Source organism: Globicephala melas, chromosome 1 (assembly GCF_963455315.2).
Source record: "Globicephala melas chromosome 1, mGloMel1.2, whole genome shotgun sequence".
Classification (NCBI taxonomy): domain Eukaryota; kingdom Metazoa; phylum Chordata; class Mammalia; order Artiodactyla; family Delphinidae; genus Globicephala; species Globicephala melas.
Window position 1 is genome coordinate 1,047,249 of NC_083314.1, and position 14,918 is coordinate 1,062,166.

The 14,918-nt window shown below is 58.5% G+C and overlaps 1 protein-coding gene across 3 annotated transcripts in view; it reads right to left on the minus strand.

The window, feature by feature from the left end:
* NAV1 (neuron navigator 1) overlaps nucleotides 1–14,918 on the minus strand; it is a 211,635-nt gene that overhangs the window by 56,573 nt on the left and 140,144 nt on the right. The window contains exon 1 of one of the 3 annotated variants that reach the window (XM_060285096.1): nucleotides 7,015–7,139. The exons of the other annotated variants lie outside the window; for them this stretch is intronic. Coding sequence (XP_060141079.1) covers nucleotides 7,015–7,064 — 50 coding nt within the window. The 5' untranslated portion in view covers nucleotides 7,065–7,139. Of the gene's footprint in view, nucleotides 1–7,014; nucleotides 7,140–14,918 lie in introns of those variants that run through there. 3 annotated transcript variants of the gene reach the window in all.

The window sequence follows — 14,918 nt, forward strand, 5'->3', positions numbered from 1 at the left end:
CCGAGGGGCTGCTGTGGGAGCTGAGTTCTGGGAAAGCAACGCCCCGAAGAGAAGCTCTCAGAAGCAGCAGGTATGGAAATCTGGGCTGGGAACCCAGGGCCTGGAAATTACAAGGATATTTACCTAGAATTTATGAGCGAGAAGCTTAAGTGGGAGAACCAGTACAAATTATGGGAATGGAACACATACTTAACAGAGTAAACAGGAAGAAATGGCACAGATATCCAAAACGTGGAAAGACACCTCCACGTTAACAAGGGTTTCCGTCGGGAGCTCTTCCCAGACAGAGGCCTCAGTTCCCAGATCTGATGAACCAGCCATGCTTTTCAGCCTCCCTTCAGAGAGAATTAAGGAACCGGTTCCAGGATGTACGCCTCAGTCCCTGCGTACAGGGGCTCAAACTCCAGAAACCCGGGACACCCAAGAATAAATCCCAAGGATTTGTTTCCGTTTTGGGCCTCTGAGCCATAATTCTACCCACTGGCAGAAATACTACTCCTGTTTTAAGGCTGTTAAAAACCTAGTCTTAAAATCACACAGTTGGCAGGTCACCAGGATCAAAACCTGGTCGTCTGGTATAGCCTTATAGAAGAATTTCAAGTAAGCCGTGGGAGAATGCTCCAAGCTGAAAAACAACATTTTCATGCACGCACGCATGTGTGTGCATGTGTGTGCGCGCGTGCACACACACACACACGAGTACACACACCCCTGCAGGAGCATGCGTGCACCGGACACCTGCCCACACAGCCACAAGAACGGGCCTGGCCGGACATCAGAGATGGCGGGGGATGCGCCCTCGTTCCAGCCTCTTCCCATGTCACCCACTGATCCCGCTGCCCCGTGAAGTCTTTCCAAGGTGCCTATTGGGCCCAGGGCCCCCTCCCTCTTCCTTCATAACTGAAATCCTTCCCCCAAATGTCCTTGCAGTCTGCATTTGGACTTTCCGTAACTTCGCCACACTCACTGCCCTCCTAACTGTCGCTCCCTGACCTGAGTGTAAATCTCTTCTGTTTCTCACTTGCTTGCTTCCTACTTCCAGCTACTGTTATTCCTAGTGTCAGAATCCAACATCCCACTCTGTTACAAGTTAATCATACCACCACGTGGATCGGAATAAGTTGTCTGTTGTTCCCCCTGCAGCGATCACAACAATTCTTGGCACACGGCAGGCAATTAATCAGTACGTGCTCGTTGAGAACTGATTTGCTTTTATTTCACGTAGCCGTTTGACCCTAAAGAGCTAGCGTGACAGGGCACAGGATAAATATGGTATATCCGCTAATCCCAAACTCCCAATCCATCCCTCCCCTACCCACCCTTTGGAACTATATTCAGTATCCTGTGATAAACCATAATGGAAAAGAATATGAAAAAGAATGTATATATGTATAACTGAATCACTTTGCTGTACAGCAGAAATTAACACAACATTGTAAATCAACTCTAATTCAATAAAATAAAATTTTAAAACACATGGTGTATCCACATCTGACCTGTTATGTAAGCCGTCTTGATGGGACCCTGGTGGCTCTGTGTTATCATCATCAAAAGACCATTATTATTATTATTATTATTTTTTTTTTGGCGGTACACAGGCCTCTCACTGTTGTGGGCTCTCCCGCTGCGGAGCACAGGCTCCGGACGCGCAGGCTCAGCAGGCATGGCTCATGGGCCCAGCTGCCCCAAAAGACCATTATTAATTCCATATATGCATCACTTGAATAAGAGTCCCTGCCCCCAGGAATCTGTGATTGGGCAAAACCACCACCATGTAATGAATGACTATGGGGGAAAAGCTTAAATAGGTAAGTTGGAAAGGAGCTTCCCTGGAGGTTGGAGAAGCTGATTTATCAGCAGCTCTCGTTTCCAGAAAGCGACCGTACCTGAGGGAGCCCCAGTGTTCTCCAGCTTACAGAAAGCACCAAGCCCCTTAGCCCGACATCCAGCCCAGAGTGGGATGGGCAGAGGAGCTAGCCAGGCTGTGTATGAATTTCTGCTTCACTACTTACCGCCTGTGACTTGGGACAGGCACTGCCCTCCCCGAAACACACCCGCAGCCCCTAAATGGTCATGTCACCACCAGCCTTTCAAGATCATCGTACGGAATAAACAAGGTAAAATTACAACACGCAGCTTGACACTCAGCAGGGAAGGCAGGTACACGGCTTCCCTCCGATCTCCTCTTTTGAATAACCTTCCTGCTACTCAAATGGCCCCAGTAGCATCACATTGAGGAAAACTAGCTTATGAGGCAACTCACACCTGCTCCACCCTCTGTCGGCACACAGGTCGCATCGAGCATCTCCCGACTGTGCTAACAGGACCAGCGGCCGGGCTGCCATGAGTGTGCACATGTGCACGGCGCGGGTGAGGTGGTAGGGGGGTGAAGGCGTCATGATGTTCTTTCCTTCTCACCATGTTCCCCCCAACAATGTATCAGTCTTCAATAGTGGCTTCACATGGCCAGGAATGTCCAGGAATTTACTATTTCTAGAAATTTCTGAGGCATCCCAAGACAGGCCGAGGACGAATTCTCACAAGGTATGTATTCTCCATGGGGGTAGCATTATTTCACTCTGCTTTAAGGGCAAGGGCGAGGGCAGTCTGTTACCCTGGCCATGAACTTAATGTGAGATGACACTGGATCCAGGTCCAGAGGAAACAAGCCAGTTGTGCTATCGGATCAAAGGTTTTCAGGCAGGATTCCTGGTGGGGCTGAGCAGGTGAGAATGTATACAGTTGTCTGTCTCAGAGGATTCCATCTCAGACCAGGAGTCTGTGTGATGGGAGGTACCCCGGTGATGGTGGGTCTGGGCAGAGAAGCTGGAAGATGACACAGAACCGCTCTACCGAGGAACGCTCCTCCCTCGCTTCTCGAAGGAGCTCATGTTCCTCTGGAAAACTCTTACTTTACCTTCAAGGCTCAAGGAAAATGCCACCTTCTCCACGAAGCCCTCCTGCCTTGCCTGCTTCCAGCTACCGCACGTATGAGCAGGTACCACAGTGACGCGCCTCCCCAGCTCCTCCACAGACTGCTTCCTCCTGCATGATCGCTTCTCATGTGTCTCACGATTCCAAATACCGTATGTATGTGTCTGCTGCTTCTGTTAGTCTGTTTTCACTCTAAGACTCCAAGCTCCCTGATGGCAGGGGCTGTGCACCACTGTGTCCCCTGTTCCCAGCACTGTGCCTGCATCTGGGGGGCACTCACGACACTTTGTTGAAGAAATGAACAGATGTGAGCTCCTCAGGGATCTGCTGTTCCTCCAGCACCCAGCACGGTGGCGGACCCAAAGTTATCACACAGTAAAAGGCTGAATAAATAACGGCTGGGTTTTTTTAATGATTAAGTTTTTTTCAAGTTTGCTATCAAGAATAGGACGTATATGGGCTTCCCTGGTGGCGCAGTGGTTGAGAGTCCGCCTGCCGATGCAGGGGACACGGGTTCGTGCCCCGGTCTGGGAAGATCCCACATGCCGCAGAGTGGCTGGGCCCGTGAGCCATGGCCGCTCAGCCTGCACGTCTGGAACCTGTGCTCCGCAACGGGAGAGGCCACAGCAGTGAGAGGCCCGCGTAACGCAAAAAAAAAAAAAAAAAAAAAAAAGAATAGGATGTATAAATATGCTATCCTAGTTAGCACAGAACTCAAACTGAATAGAAATCTGAAGATGAACAATTAAGAATTTACGTAAAAATCCAAGATATGTTCTAAGCCGAGACCTGTTTAGTCTATTACACTGATGGGCACCTTCGTTAGGGTCCTAGCAAGGTGTCAGGGAAGGATGCTGAGGGAAAGAGCGGCCTGGAGAATCGAGGAGGGAGCCCTGCTGCCTGGGAGGGACCTTGGCTGTGTGATATCATCCGGGAAGGCTCAGGTGTTGAGAGCACTCTGCTTGTCACATCATCTCACTGTCATTCCCACGTCCCACGAGGTGGATGGGTCAGGAGCTCGAGAAGGAAACTGAGACAAGAAGCCCAGCAACTAAGGTCACAAAGTGAATCAGCAGTGGAGCCAGAGTCCGGATCGGGTTGGTGGACTCCGAGTCCAGGGCTCTTCCCACGACACCCACCAGCGGTCAGGCCAGCTCTCACTCAACCTCTGTGAGGCTGCTACTACCTGCAGCTTCTGCGGTTTCAGCGTGGAGCATCCCCTGGGCCCAGATTAGTGTCAGTGAGGACAGCTTCCTTGGGGCAGGGTTTAAAGGTTGACTATAGAGTCAGGCAGATCACACCACTGGGATCTCAGGTAGGTTCACTGAACCACCCTGCGGCACAGTTTCTTCATCCGTGAAATGGGATGACAGTAAAATGCACCTCCCGTGCTTGCTGTGGGATTAAACAAGCAAGCGTTTTCAAAGCCCTCGGCACAGGCGTTGTCCGGAGCGTCTTGTTATAGTGGTTAGAAGTGACTGGCTCAGATGTGGGCGCAGGCTGCCGCCACACCCAGCCTTCCTCTGCCCTCTCTCCTCCTGCCTCCCAATCAGAGGGCAGGGCTCTGCAGGGAGAGGTCCAGCCAGCAAATGCAGCCTGCCCTTGGCATGCAAGCCTAGCCCCGTAAAACCCTCTAACCAGAAGCAGCCACTGGCTCTGCCGTCCCGAGGCCTTCTGTCCCCTCACAGGGGCTGGTTCTGTGCCAGGTCCACACCCTCTGCCCCAGGGTCTCTGTGAGCAGGTCCCATTCCCAAGGGTCCCCAGGCTCTAGCTCAGGGCCCTTCCCAGGAGGGAGTCCAGGAGGGCTGAATGGGACAGATGCCTGCACTCCAGGTTTCCTGCTTGGGAGACACCGAGGACGGGGTTTGCTGGGGCAGGAGAAGACAGGGGTCTCCAGGAGAGACCCTAACACTTGAAATGTGCAAGAATGGCACCAACGGAAACCACCTCCCCCGTAGATGCAATAATTCCAGGCATCTGGGGAGGAAAGGCCCAGGACTGATCACAGCTCAGCTCATCAAAAGCTGGTCCTGGAGATCCTGGAGGGCCAATAAGCCATTCACCCTGAGACCTCGCTCACATCCTCCCCAGCTGTCTCCTGCAGAGTGTGTGTGGTGGTGGGGGGGGGACCTGAGCCTGCAGGGAAGCGTCTCTTTGATCCCTGTTGGCCCTAATCAAACATCATTTACAAGTTAGGTTCTGAGCTGTCCCCAGAGCGAAGGCTTGGGCTAAGCCCTCCCTCGGTGGATGAGAGCCAGGGCAGTTAAAGTTTACATTTGAACTCTGTCAATTCTCGGCCTGACCTCCAGTTTGACATCCTCTCTCTCCTTGCCTACTAACTACAATCCCCCTGAAAGTTTTGGGCTTGCGTGAAAAGGAAACCACAGGCCCGGCCCGGCCCAGCCCAGCCGGCAGCTGGCAGGCTGCGTAGGTGTAACTCGACCTGCTCTGTCCTCAGGCTAAGGCACACCTGGCACACCTGCCCAGAAGTCAGATTCTGGTAAGAGGATAGGTGAGTGAGTACCCAACAGCTGTGGATTCAGGACCGGATGCTGAGCTCACTGTACAGAGCCTGGGTCTCCTGGGGTGGGGTGGGGTGGAGCAGAGGAAGGGAGCAGGGAGGATTCCATGTCAAGGCATGATGGGGTCACCTAGCAAAGGCTGGTGGAAGAAGAAGGGCGTGGTGCGTTCAGGTAAGGGTGCTGGGACCAACCAAGAGATTTTCACCTCTTCTGCCATGGGGCTGGGGGGCGCTGGGGGGAGAACTTAACAGTAGAACCAGTGCAACTATAGCGGTCCTCAGACACACCCCGTGTGGACCTGGAGTGGGTTCTGAGCTGGGGTGGCAGTGGTGGCAGCGGGGTTAGGGGAGGTCAGGAAGGCACCCTCCCCTCTGCCTTTGCCAGGGCCAGGGACTCAGGACTCGGCCCGGGATCCCAGCACAAACAGGAATTCCCACAGGTCCCTGAATAGACCTCTGTTCTCTAGAATATTCTCTGTTCATGAATTGGTTCCTCTTACAACACCCCCAGGCCCACCAGTCAGCTTAGCAAAGTGACTCCAAGGGTCCCAAGTTGGAGGGCGGCAGGACAGGCTTCCGAGGGGCTCCGGGTGCTGGAGGTGCCCCCCCTTCACCAGGCCTTACCCACTGCTCTGCTCTGACCCTGAGCCTGCGTGGGCAGAACTGCATTGGGTTCCCTCCTAGGAACCTCGGGGGAGGAGCACAGGGTGCAAGTCAGGGGTCTAGGGGCTGGGGGTGTGGAGTGGTCACAGCAAGGGGCATCGGCCTCCCGTTCAACTCCCCAGTCCCCAACTTCCTTCAGCCCCACAGGTCCGAAGGGAGGCTGAGGGGAGGGAAGGTGCACACCGGGGTGGGAAGCTCCCAGGAACACCAGACAGCAGCAGCCCTCTTCCCCGGGTGGCTGGAATTCCCTAATCCTCTCCTGGAAGCTCGGTTTCTAAGTCGGCTGGCGAGGTCCCAGGGCTGGCCACGGTCAGTCACTGCCTCTTAGTGGGGAGCCTGAGTGCCCGACCCTCACCTTACAGGGCCGGTCTCTGTTCCCCAATCAGCCGGCTCTCATCCCCTCCCAGAGTAGGGTCCCGGGTTTCACTTCTCCCTGAGGGATCCAGTCGGCTGTGGCGTCATAAATTCAGCCCGGCGCCCACTCAGGTCTCAGCCTACACCTCCACCACCTCCCTTCACCCCAGAGCTTCTGAGGCCGGGGGAACCCGGCTAGGGGCGAAGCCCCCTCGCTTTCCACTCCCCAGGTCCCCAAGACCCCCGGCCCCACCACACTGCAGGGAACCAGGGAAGTTCTGTCCAGTCGTGCTATTGTCCCAGGTCCGTCCTGGTCCCGGGGTCGCACGCCCCCTGTTTTCCTCCCCCTACCGAGATCCCTCCGCACCCCGACCTCCAACCCCAAGGCCAACAGGCCAAACGCTCGGGAGCCAGAGGTTCAGGTGGCGCTGCCGTCCCCTAGGTCCGCGACGCTAGGGCGGTCAAGACCCTCCAGCGTGCGGACCCCCCCCTCCCCCGCAAGGCTGCGGCAGCGAAGGGCCGGCGCGCGGCGGGACGCTTACCTGCGGGAGAAATTCGTCCTTCCCGCCCTGGGCAGGGGCAGATGCAGCATCCTCCCGGCGCAGCGGCCCTCGGCCGCCGGCAACCCCGCGCCGACGCCGCGCCCGCCCGGCCGACCAGCGGAGGTCTGAGCGCGGCCACGCGGACGGCCGGAGACCCGGGACCAGCCCTCGCCCCTCGCTCCCTCCTCCCCCCGCCCGCCCGACTCACCGCTCCAGCTGCACTTAAAGCGACAGAGCCCCACTTCCCGTCGCCGCCTCGGGTCCCGAGCCCCGACTGCGAGCGGGCCCTTTAACGCCCGGAGCAGGTAGACAAAGAACCGCCGCGGCGCGGCAGTTCCGGGGCTCGGGGGCCGGGAGGTGCCGGCGGCTGGGGCCTCGGTCTCCGCCGGGCGGCTGCGGGTCACATCCCCCTCCTTCCCCCCGCCCGACGCCGGCTGCGGGCCACCACCACCCCCCCCCCCGCCGCGGGTCGACCCGGGCTCTTCCTCGGGCTACGCGGGCAGACGCGTGTGGGCATCCCAGGTCTCTGGGGACAGGGGGCCCGCGTGCGCTGGTGGGCACGGGTCGGGGAAGCTGGACCCTCCCCGGAGGGCTTCCTCCCAGCTCCCTCCTGGCCCCTTTCCAGGCTTTTAAATCAGACCAAGTAAGAGCCCGGGATCAGTACAGCGCCTGCAGCAAGGTCGGCGGGGGTGCCGAGGGGGTGAAGGGCAGACGGGCTGCAAGAGCCAGGGGCTGCTCAGGAGCTGTCCTCCTTACAGGGTGGGCGACCTGAAAAGTGCTGACCACTGACGGGGGGCGGGGCTCACCTTCCTCCCGCGGGGGGCGGGGGGGGGGACAGGGCGGCGTGCACGTTGGGGCTGATTGTGGGGAGAAAGCACACCACGCAAGGGTCTGTGCCTGCATCCAAGAGGCATTTCCAGTTCACTGATCAGGAAGAAAGATGTAAAGATTTTAGTGCAGAGTAAGAAAAAAAGTGGGATCAGTGGGAGGGCTCTCCCACAGAGCGTCTCTCCCCTCAGGGAATTCCTGGTAACCCTCCCCCCCCCCCCCCCCCCCCCGCTCCCCGTTGCGGAGGGAGGGGCTGCACGGGGGCTGCACTGCTGCGCCCACCTTCTTCCAGCCCATCCCTGCTCCTGGGAGGGTCTGAGTGTGTAAGGTCGCTCCCAACCCCAAAGTGACCCGGGCAAAGGGGAAAGACTGTATCTTAGATATGGACAGATTACATCCGCAATTTCTTAAAGCAACAGAAACAACGCCAGCAATGGAATTTTTTTAAAGGCTCGAAGGCCTGAGCTTGAACCACGGAGCAGCAGTATCTCTGGGTTTGGGCAGCGTGTGTGACAGCCCCACGCAGAGACCCAGGCCAGCGTGTTCCCCTAGGCCTCTCATCTCCCAACTTCGGCGGCCCCGGCTGTTAAGGCAGAGGAGAGTCACACTCCCCCAGAGCCCCTCCGCACTCCCCACCTTCAGGGAGGTGTGGACGGTGCTCTGAGACCCGAGCATGGCCCTTCTCCCTAAAAGCCCGCCTGGCTCTAGTCCTCTGAGTGCCCAGCGCCACTGACCTGGGGCTGCAGCTCTAAGGGGTGAACCGCAGCTCTGGAGGGCGGGAAACCTCTCAGAGGGAGCTCTGTCCTGGATCCCTGAACAGACTGAGTTGCGGAGGGGTCTGTTTCTGAGGGTCCATGTGCTGCGGACAAGTTTTCCAAATATGCTTTGAGCCCAAAGGGGAGTAAAGAGCTGCAGTGATCCCAGCACCGAGCTGTCAGGCGACCCCCTAGCATGGCAGGGAATCGATTTCCATTCCCTTTACTGTCTCTGAGTGGTTTGGGTGGTGAGATTCAGGAAAGGTGCACCAGGGTCCAGGCTGAGCAGCTGTGGGGGGGAATCCGAGGAATGCAGGCTCTGCAGCAGCGTCTCCCACCTCGTGGCCCGGGCCAGGCCCCACCCGGGCTCTTCTGTAACTTCCCTGCACCCCATCCTCGCCACCAGCCTACATGGAGGGTGAGCGGGATGGATCCTCTGCGCTGGGGCCCGCCTGGGTCATCTGGGGAACAGCTTACGCGGGACGTGCACCATGAGGGATTCTCTTTAGCCCCAGCCAGCATGGAATCCCGGGTAAAATGACTTTGTCTCAGCCAGAGGAATGTCACCAGCAGGGGATGTTTTCCTCTAGATCTAGCTGTGCGTTTTCCATCAGGTTTCCTCCTTTGTGGCTTTCTGGGCAGAGCCTGGAGGGAGGGAGGGAGGGAGGGAGGGAGGGAGGGAGGGAGGGAGGGGAGGCCTGAAGAGGGTAAGGCACAGGGGTTTACTTGGAGGACTAGATTTTTGTGCAGGGAACTGAGCCATCCGCTCCCCCCTCCCCTGCTGCCCGCCACACACACACCATGACGGCCTTCACAGCCCTGCTGAGCTGTGGGCCTCTCCCCCTGCGTCACACCCAGCCGCCGCCCACCCTCCCTGCAGCCCTCCCCTCCCTACATTTCACCCCCAACAGCGATGGGGGAACTGGCCAGAAAGAGAGCAAGCCAGCCAGCAGCTCAGCCCAGGGAAGGGGTCCCAGATTTCTGAGTCCCCTGCTAAGAGGATTCTGGGCTGGAGGATCTGTAAACCCCCTCCTCCTTGGAACTGGTTCCTGTCAGAACCCAAAAGGATCTGAGGTTTCCCTGCATAAGTTCCTCTTTCCTCCTCAAGGAGGAAGGTGGGCTGCACGGAGACCCTACCTTCCTCCAGCTTGGGACCCACCCTCCTGCTTGGTAGAGGCTTCCACAGGGTAAGGACAGGGTCCCTGGAGACTCTGCTCCTTAAATCAATAGCATGCAAATTAGCACCTGCTATTCCCAGCCACCAGGTCAAGGCGCGTTGGGTAACTGGACAGCAGTGCTGTGTGGGGGCTTCTGTGAAGACAGGAAACCGCGGCCTCTCGGGTCAGCAGCCCCGACCTCGCCCCTCACGGGGGTGTGGCCAAGTATGGGGGGCGTGGCCCAGCTGCTCTGACCACAGTGAAGGGCCCACAGGGGTGACTGAGCTCTTCCTTCTGGGTCCCAGGCTGCAGAGTTGTAGCCTGCGGCGGGGTGAAGGGGGAGACACCTGCTGAGAGGGAGCTGAGAGTTAGGCTCTTTTCCAGAAAGAAAACCCAGCCAGAGAGGAAAAAGGCCTGCATCTCAGACAGCCTCCTCTTCACAGCCCTCGGGAGCCCAGATCACGTGTGTCCCCTGTGCCAGGCCCAGCAGAGAGGCTCTTTACAAGGGGGAAACTGAGGCACAGGGAGGCCAGGAAACGTGCAAAGCACAGGACGGCACAGAGACTAACACGCACGCATCTTTCAGCCTGATTCCCTTCCCTACCCCTCGCCACACACACCTGGGATCTCAGTCCCCAGGGCTCTGGACCAATGTTCCGTTTCCAACAGAGGCATCCGAGGAGACTGTGGGAGGCCCTGGTCCTCTCCCTAACGACAGTCTCAAGGCAGACGGGGCTGATTAGAGGCAAGAGAAGAGAAGGACTTGCCAGGAAGGGCCATGTGGTCTGAGGTCCCGTCTCACCTGTCTGGGCCCTGGTCGCACCCCTGATTCCTGGTGAGCCAGGGAAGTGAGACCCTTCAGAAGACTAGGTACCAGGGCAGGCTCTGTCTCTGGACCGATGCCTACTCCCCTCTTTCCCCTCAGTTACGAGGCTGTTCCCTCCTTTAGGTAGGAAAGTCTCTGCCCCTGCACAGGTCTCGGCCAGCAGACGAGACCCTCGGCTCTCGGGGGAAGCTGGGCCCGGAGACCCCTGCACGTCCTGGCTGCGCGCACCGAGCTGGTAGCATCCGGGCAGACAGAACAAAGAGCGTTTCACCACACAGAAAGGGGCGATGAGAGAGAGTCAGCCCAGAATGCGGGGGGGCGGGGGGCGGTGAGTTAGCCGGTGTCCACACCGGTGGGGCCTCACGCTGTCCGTGGGGAATGACCTCACTACATCTCTAATCTCTGCTTTTACAAACCCACCCCCGGGTCCCCCAATGACCCCACTGAATTCTGGGGGATCATCTGTTGTGACCTTGATAGAAGAAATCTATAAAAATCATTCCCGGCCTCTGGGTAGCACATTCCCATCATAACATAGGATTTCATTCTCAAACAACCTAGCGATCTAGGGTGAGGCAGGTGTTAGTCTCCACCTGCTTTAGGGCATTCAAGCTCAGGAAGGTTGAGAGCGTGGCCTCAGGTATTCTGGCCCCAGGCACGGGAGCCGTGATGACGTGGGTCCCAGGCCAGGGGCTGTCGGATCCCCGGTGGGCTTCTTGGCCTCTCAGGGAGGCCCGGGCCTTCAAGGGCTCCCTGTGCGTGACCCTGGCGAGCTCTCTCGGCTCTGGACCCCTTAGGGCTGTGCCTGAGCCCCGCACAGACACACTTCTCATGGCTGGAGATGTGGAATGTCAGAGCCGAAGCAGCCTTAGGGCTCCTCTGGCTCGGCGCCCAGGTGTTCGCCGGGAGGGAAGGTGGGCTGAGGAAGGGCAGCCCTTCTGCAGACCCAGGCCGCCTGGCTCTGGGGCGGTGCTGCCACTTCTTCCCAACTCCCTCCCCAGGGCAGCCTGGGCTCCAGGGGAGAGGTGGAGAGTGGGTGGGAGAGTGTGGGTCGGGCCTGGAGGGCAGATGCGTGCGTGGTGGGGTGTCCCAAAGCCCAGCCCCAGGTCCGGCTGAGATGTTCCTGGGGCAGCAAACGAGCCAGCTGGAGGAGGGGGTCGCACTCCCAGCTGTGTGCCTGCTTCCCAAATGTTTACACAACCTCTGAGGAGGCCTGCCTTCCCTGCCACCCTGCAGCTGGGAGAGGCGGCGTCCCGCCAGATCGCACACAGTGGGCAACTGTTTCACATCGTCCCAAACCTCAGCGTCTCTGTGTGGTTCTGAGAGCGCAGGACAGATGGGGCGGTGGGAACGGAGACAGCAGGAGGCTGCCCGCCCTCCACAGGGCCTGCCGGACCCTCAGCTGCCCCCGGGCAGACGCGAGTGTGTGTGTGAGTGTGTGTATGCGTGTGAGACCCCCGAGGACAGCGCAGTGATTTCAGGTTGGCCGAAGCACCCGCTGACCCAGGTTCCCCGTTCCTGAGCTGGAGCTCCAATCTCTGCCTCCCGCCCCACCCCGCCCCGCCCAGGTGATCCCAGCAGCTTCCTTTCGCTGCCCCCTCACAGGAGCCAGGCAGACGCTTTGCAACACGCGTCTGATCTCATTGCTTCTCTGCCTGGAAGCTGCCTGTGGCTGCCCCTCACCTGTACTACCTGGCCCCTGGCTACACCCTGACCTCATTTCTGATCACCGTCTGTCTTGTTTACTCTGCTTCAGCCACACGGACCTCCCTGCATTTCCCTGAACACATGCCCATTCTTGCCCCAGGGCCTTTGCACATGCTCTTCTGGGCATCAATTACTGGAGAGTTTTCCCTGACCACGCTCCCCAACAGCCCCCACCCACAGTCTGTCCCTCACCCTGCTTCATCTTCCTTTATGACGCACAGCACCGCCCGATCTACCACGTAGTTACCTGCTGGCCGGTTTGCCTTCTCTCTTTTGTATATGAGTTTAAGAACGATGCCTTTTTCTCCTGCTGTACGCCCAAGTGTCTGCACAGCAGGTCTCTAGAAGTACTTACTGACCATGTGAATAAGCAGCATGAGGTGGGCACTGTCATCCCCTTTCCCTTCAGACGGTGCGGCTAAGTCACTCATCCAGGGTCACGCAGGCCACAGCGCCAAACCGAGGATAAATCCGGGGCAACTGGCCTCTGGAGCGCCCCACCGACGGCGCCGGCCTATCTCTCAAGAACAGGAAACTAACCACAGGGACTGGAGGAGCCACAAGGGACGGGACGGCTGCTGCCACCCAGACCGCAGGGGCGACCGCTCGGAGCTGGGAAGGACCTAACGCGGGGACCATCGAGGAAAGGTGAGCACGGCACAGGGCGGCTGCAGGGGCTCGCCGCTCAGAGGGGACGGTGACAGGCAGGTGATAGCTGTGCCTCCTCTTCTCATCATACTCGGCGGGAAGCTGAGTCCTGGGAGCCTCTGCTGCCGGAAGTGCCACCGCCGGGCTCTGTCCTTGGGGACAGCATTGCTCCTGAAGTGCCCCTTTGTCATCAGACCCACAGGGGCTGAGACAGAAGCCAGACAAGGAAGAGGAGGCTGAGATTGAGAGGGTGGCCAGTGAGGAGAGGAGACAGGGAAGGGGCTGGACGGGGCTGAGCGGTCAGGAGCAGAGGGCAGCCGCGACGGTGGAGACGTGTCCCCGGGTCTGGCTGGAGACGGCCCACAAGAAGGAAGGGACAGGGCACAGGGCAGACCCCTCTTAATAGTTACTTATTGGGCTACGTGCGCCGGGTCTTAGTTGCGGCATGCTGACTGTTAGCTGCGGAATGCATGGGGGGGGGCCTAGTTCCCCGACCAGGGATCGAACCCATGCCTCCTGCACTGGGAGCGCAGAATCTTCCCCGCTGGACCACCAGGGAACTCCCTGGACCCCTCTTAATACGAGCCGGCCAAGGCGGGCAGAGCAGGCGGGCTGGTGAGACATTGGTCCCTCCACCTCTCGGACGCTCTGCGGCCTGTGTGGCTGGCACACGCCCTGCCCTCTGCCAGGGAAGCCTCTTTGTATCCAGCCCCTCACACGTGTGTCTGCGTGGCTCTCCCCTCGCCCCCGCTCGGCTGCACGTCCCGCGCACTGGCTCTGTTTACCGCCTGCGCCAGCCCCAGCATCACCTTGTCCACCCGTCTCTCCGTGACCCTGACCTGTGGATTGGTGAGCACTTGTCTGTCTCTACCATAGCTGCCTGCCTGTGGTCTCTCAAGGCCTGACTCGTTCCGCCTGTTTTCCAAATCCAGACCTCAATGCATCTGCCTGTGCTAGCTCCATCATGGCCCCAACGTACGGGCAACAGCAACTCAGTCCTGCAGCCTCTCTGGGGCAGCCCGTGCACAGCTCAGTGGGTGGGTGCCCAGCCTGGCCTGCTGGCCTTTCTTCAGCCACAGTGAATGGTCCTTTGCTGCCTGGCCAGAGACATCTGATACCCCAGAGGCCAGAGCTGGCCCCTCGCGAGCATCCTGGGACAGCTCAGCCTTTGAGCCACGGTCGACAGAGCCTGTATTCATGAGGCGCGCGTCGCTCCTTCTGCCCTTGCCCTGAGCTCCCGGCTGTGGCCGCTCTGCGGTTTGCAAAGCACGACCCTATCCTTGAAGACAGAGCAGTCACTTAGGGGCCTTCCGGGAGGGGGCCTCCAACAGCACGGCCTGCTGGGTGTTGAGGGGAGCTCCTTCTGCAGTGGCAGTAAGGCCTGTGACCCCCGCCCCAAGCTTAGGGACACACATACTACACACAAATGGAGGCAGCGGGCGAGCTGGAGGGAGCACGGGACGGGGAGGGCAGGTGTCGGAGGCGCCCGGCTCTGCTCCCGTGCTGCCACTTTTAAGTTATGAGCTCCTGGCCAGCCAGTGAAGCCGAGTTCCACTTTCCTCGCTTGTAAAATGGGGAAAAGAATACCTGATTCACAGAGCTGTTAAGATTAAATGAGAGAGTGCCACAGAAGTGTTTTGTAAACCACATGTGCCGCGCAATTGTTAGAGAATTATAAAAGCACAAGTTACTACAGCACAAATTATACACACAAGTTCCAGGACGACCCCGAGTCGGGTAGCAGTCCCACTGCAATGGGGTGAATTTGGGGAGGCTTCCAGCAGGGGTGGCGGGAGGAACCGGGCACAGACAAGTGAGCGACTAGGTATCACCCCCCAACCCCCCAGCTGGGCAAGTCCCCCTCTGCAGGCGGCCTTCAGAGCGTTGGTTTTCTAGGTGCCGACCGAGAGAGGGGAGGTAGGTAACATTTGCCGAGCACTGCTGTATACCTAGCACTTTATTACGATGTACTCCATAACAGTC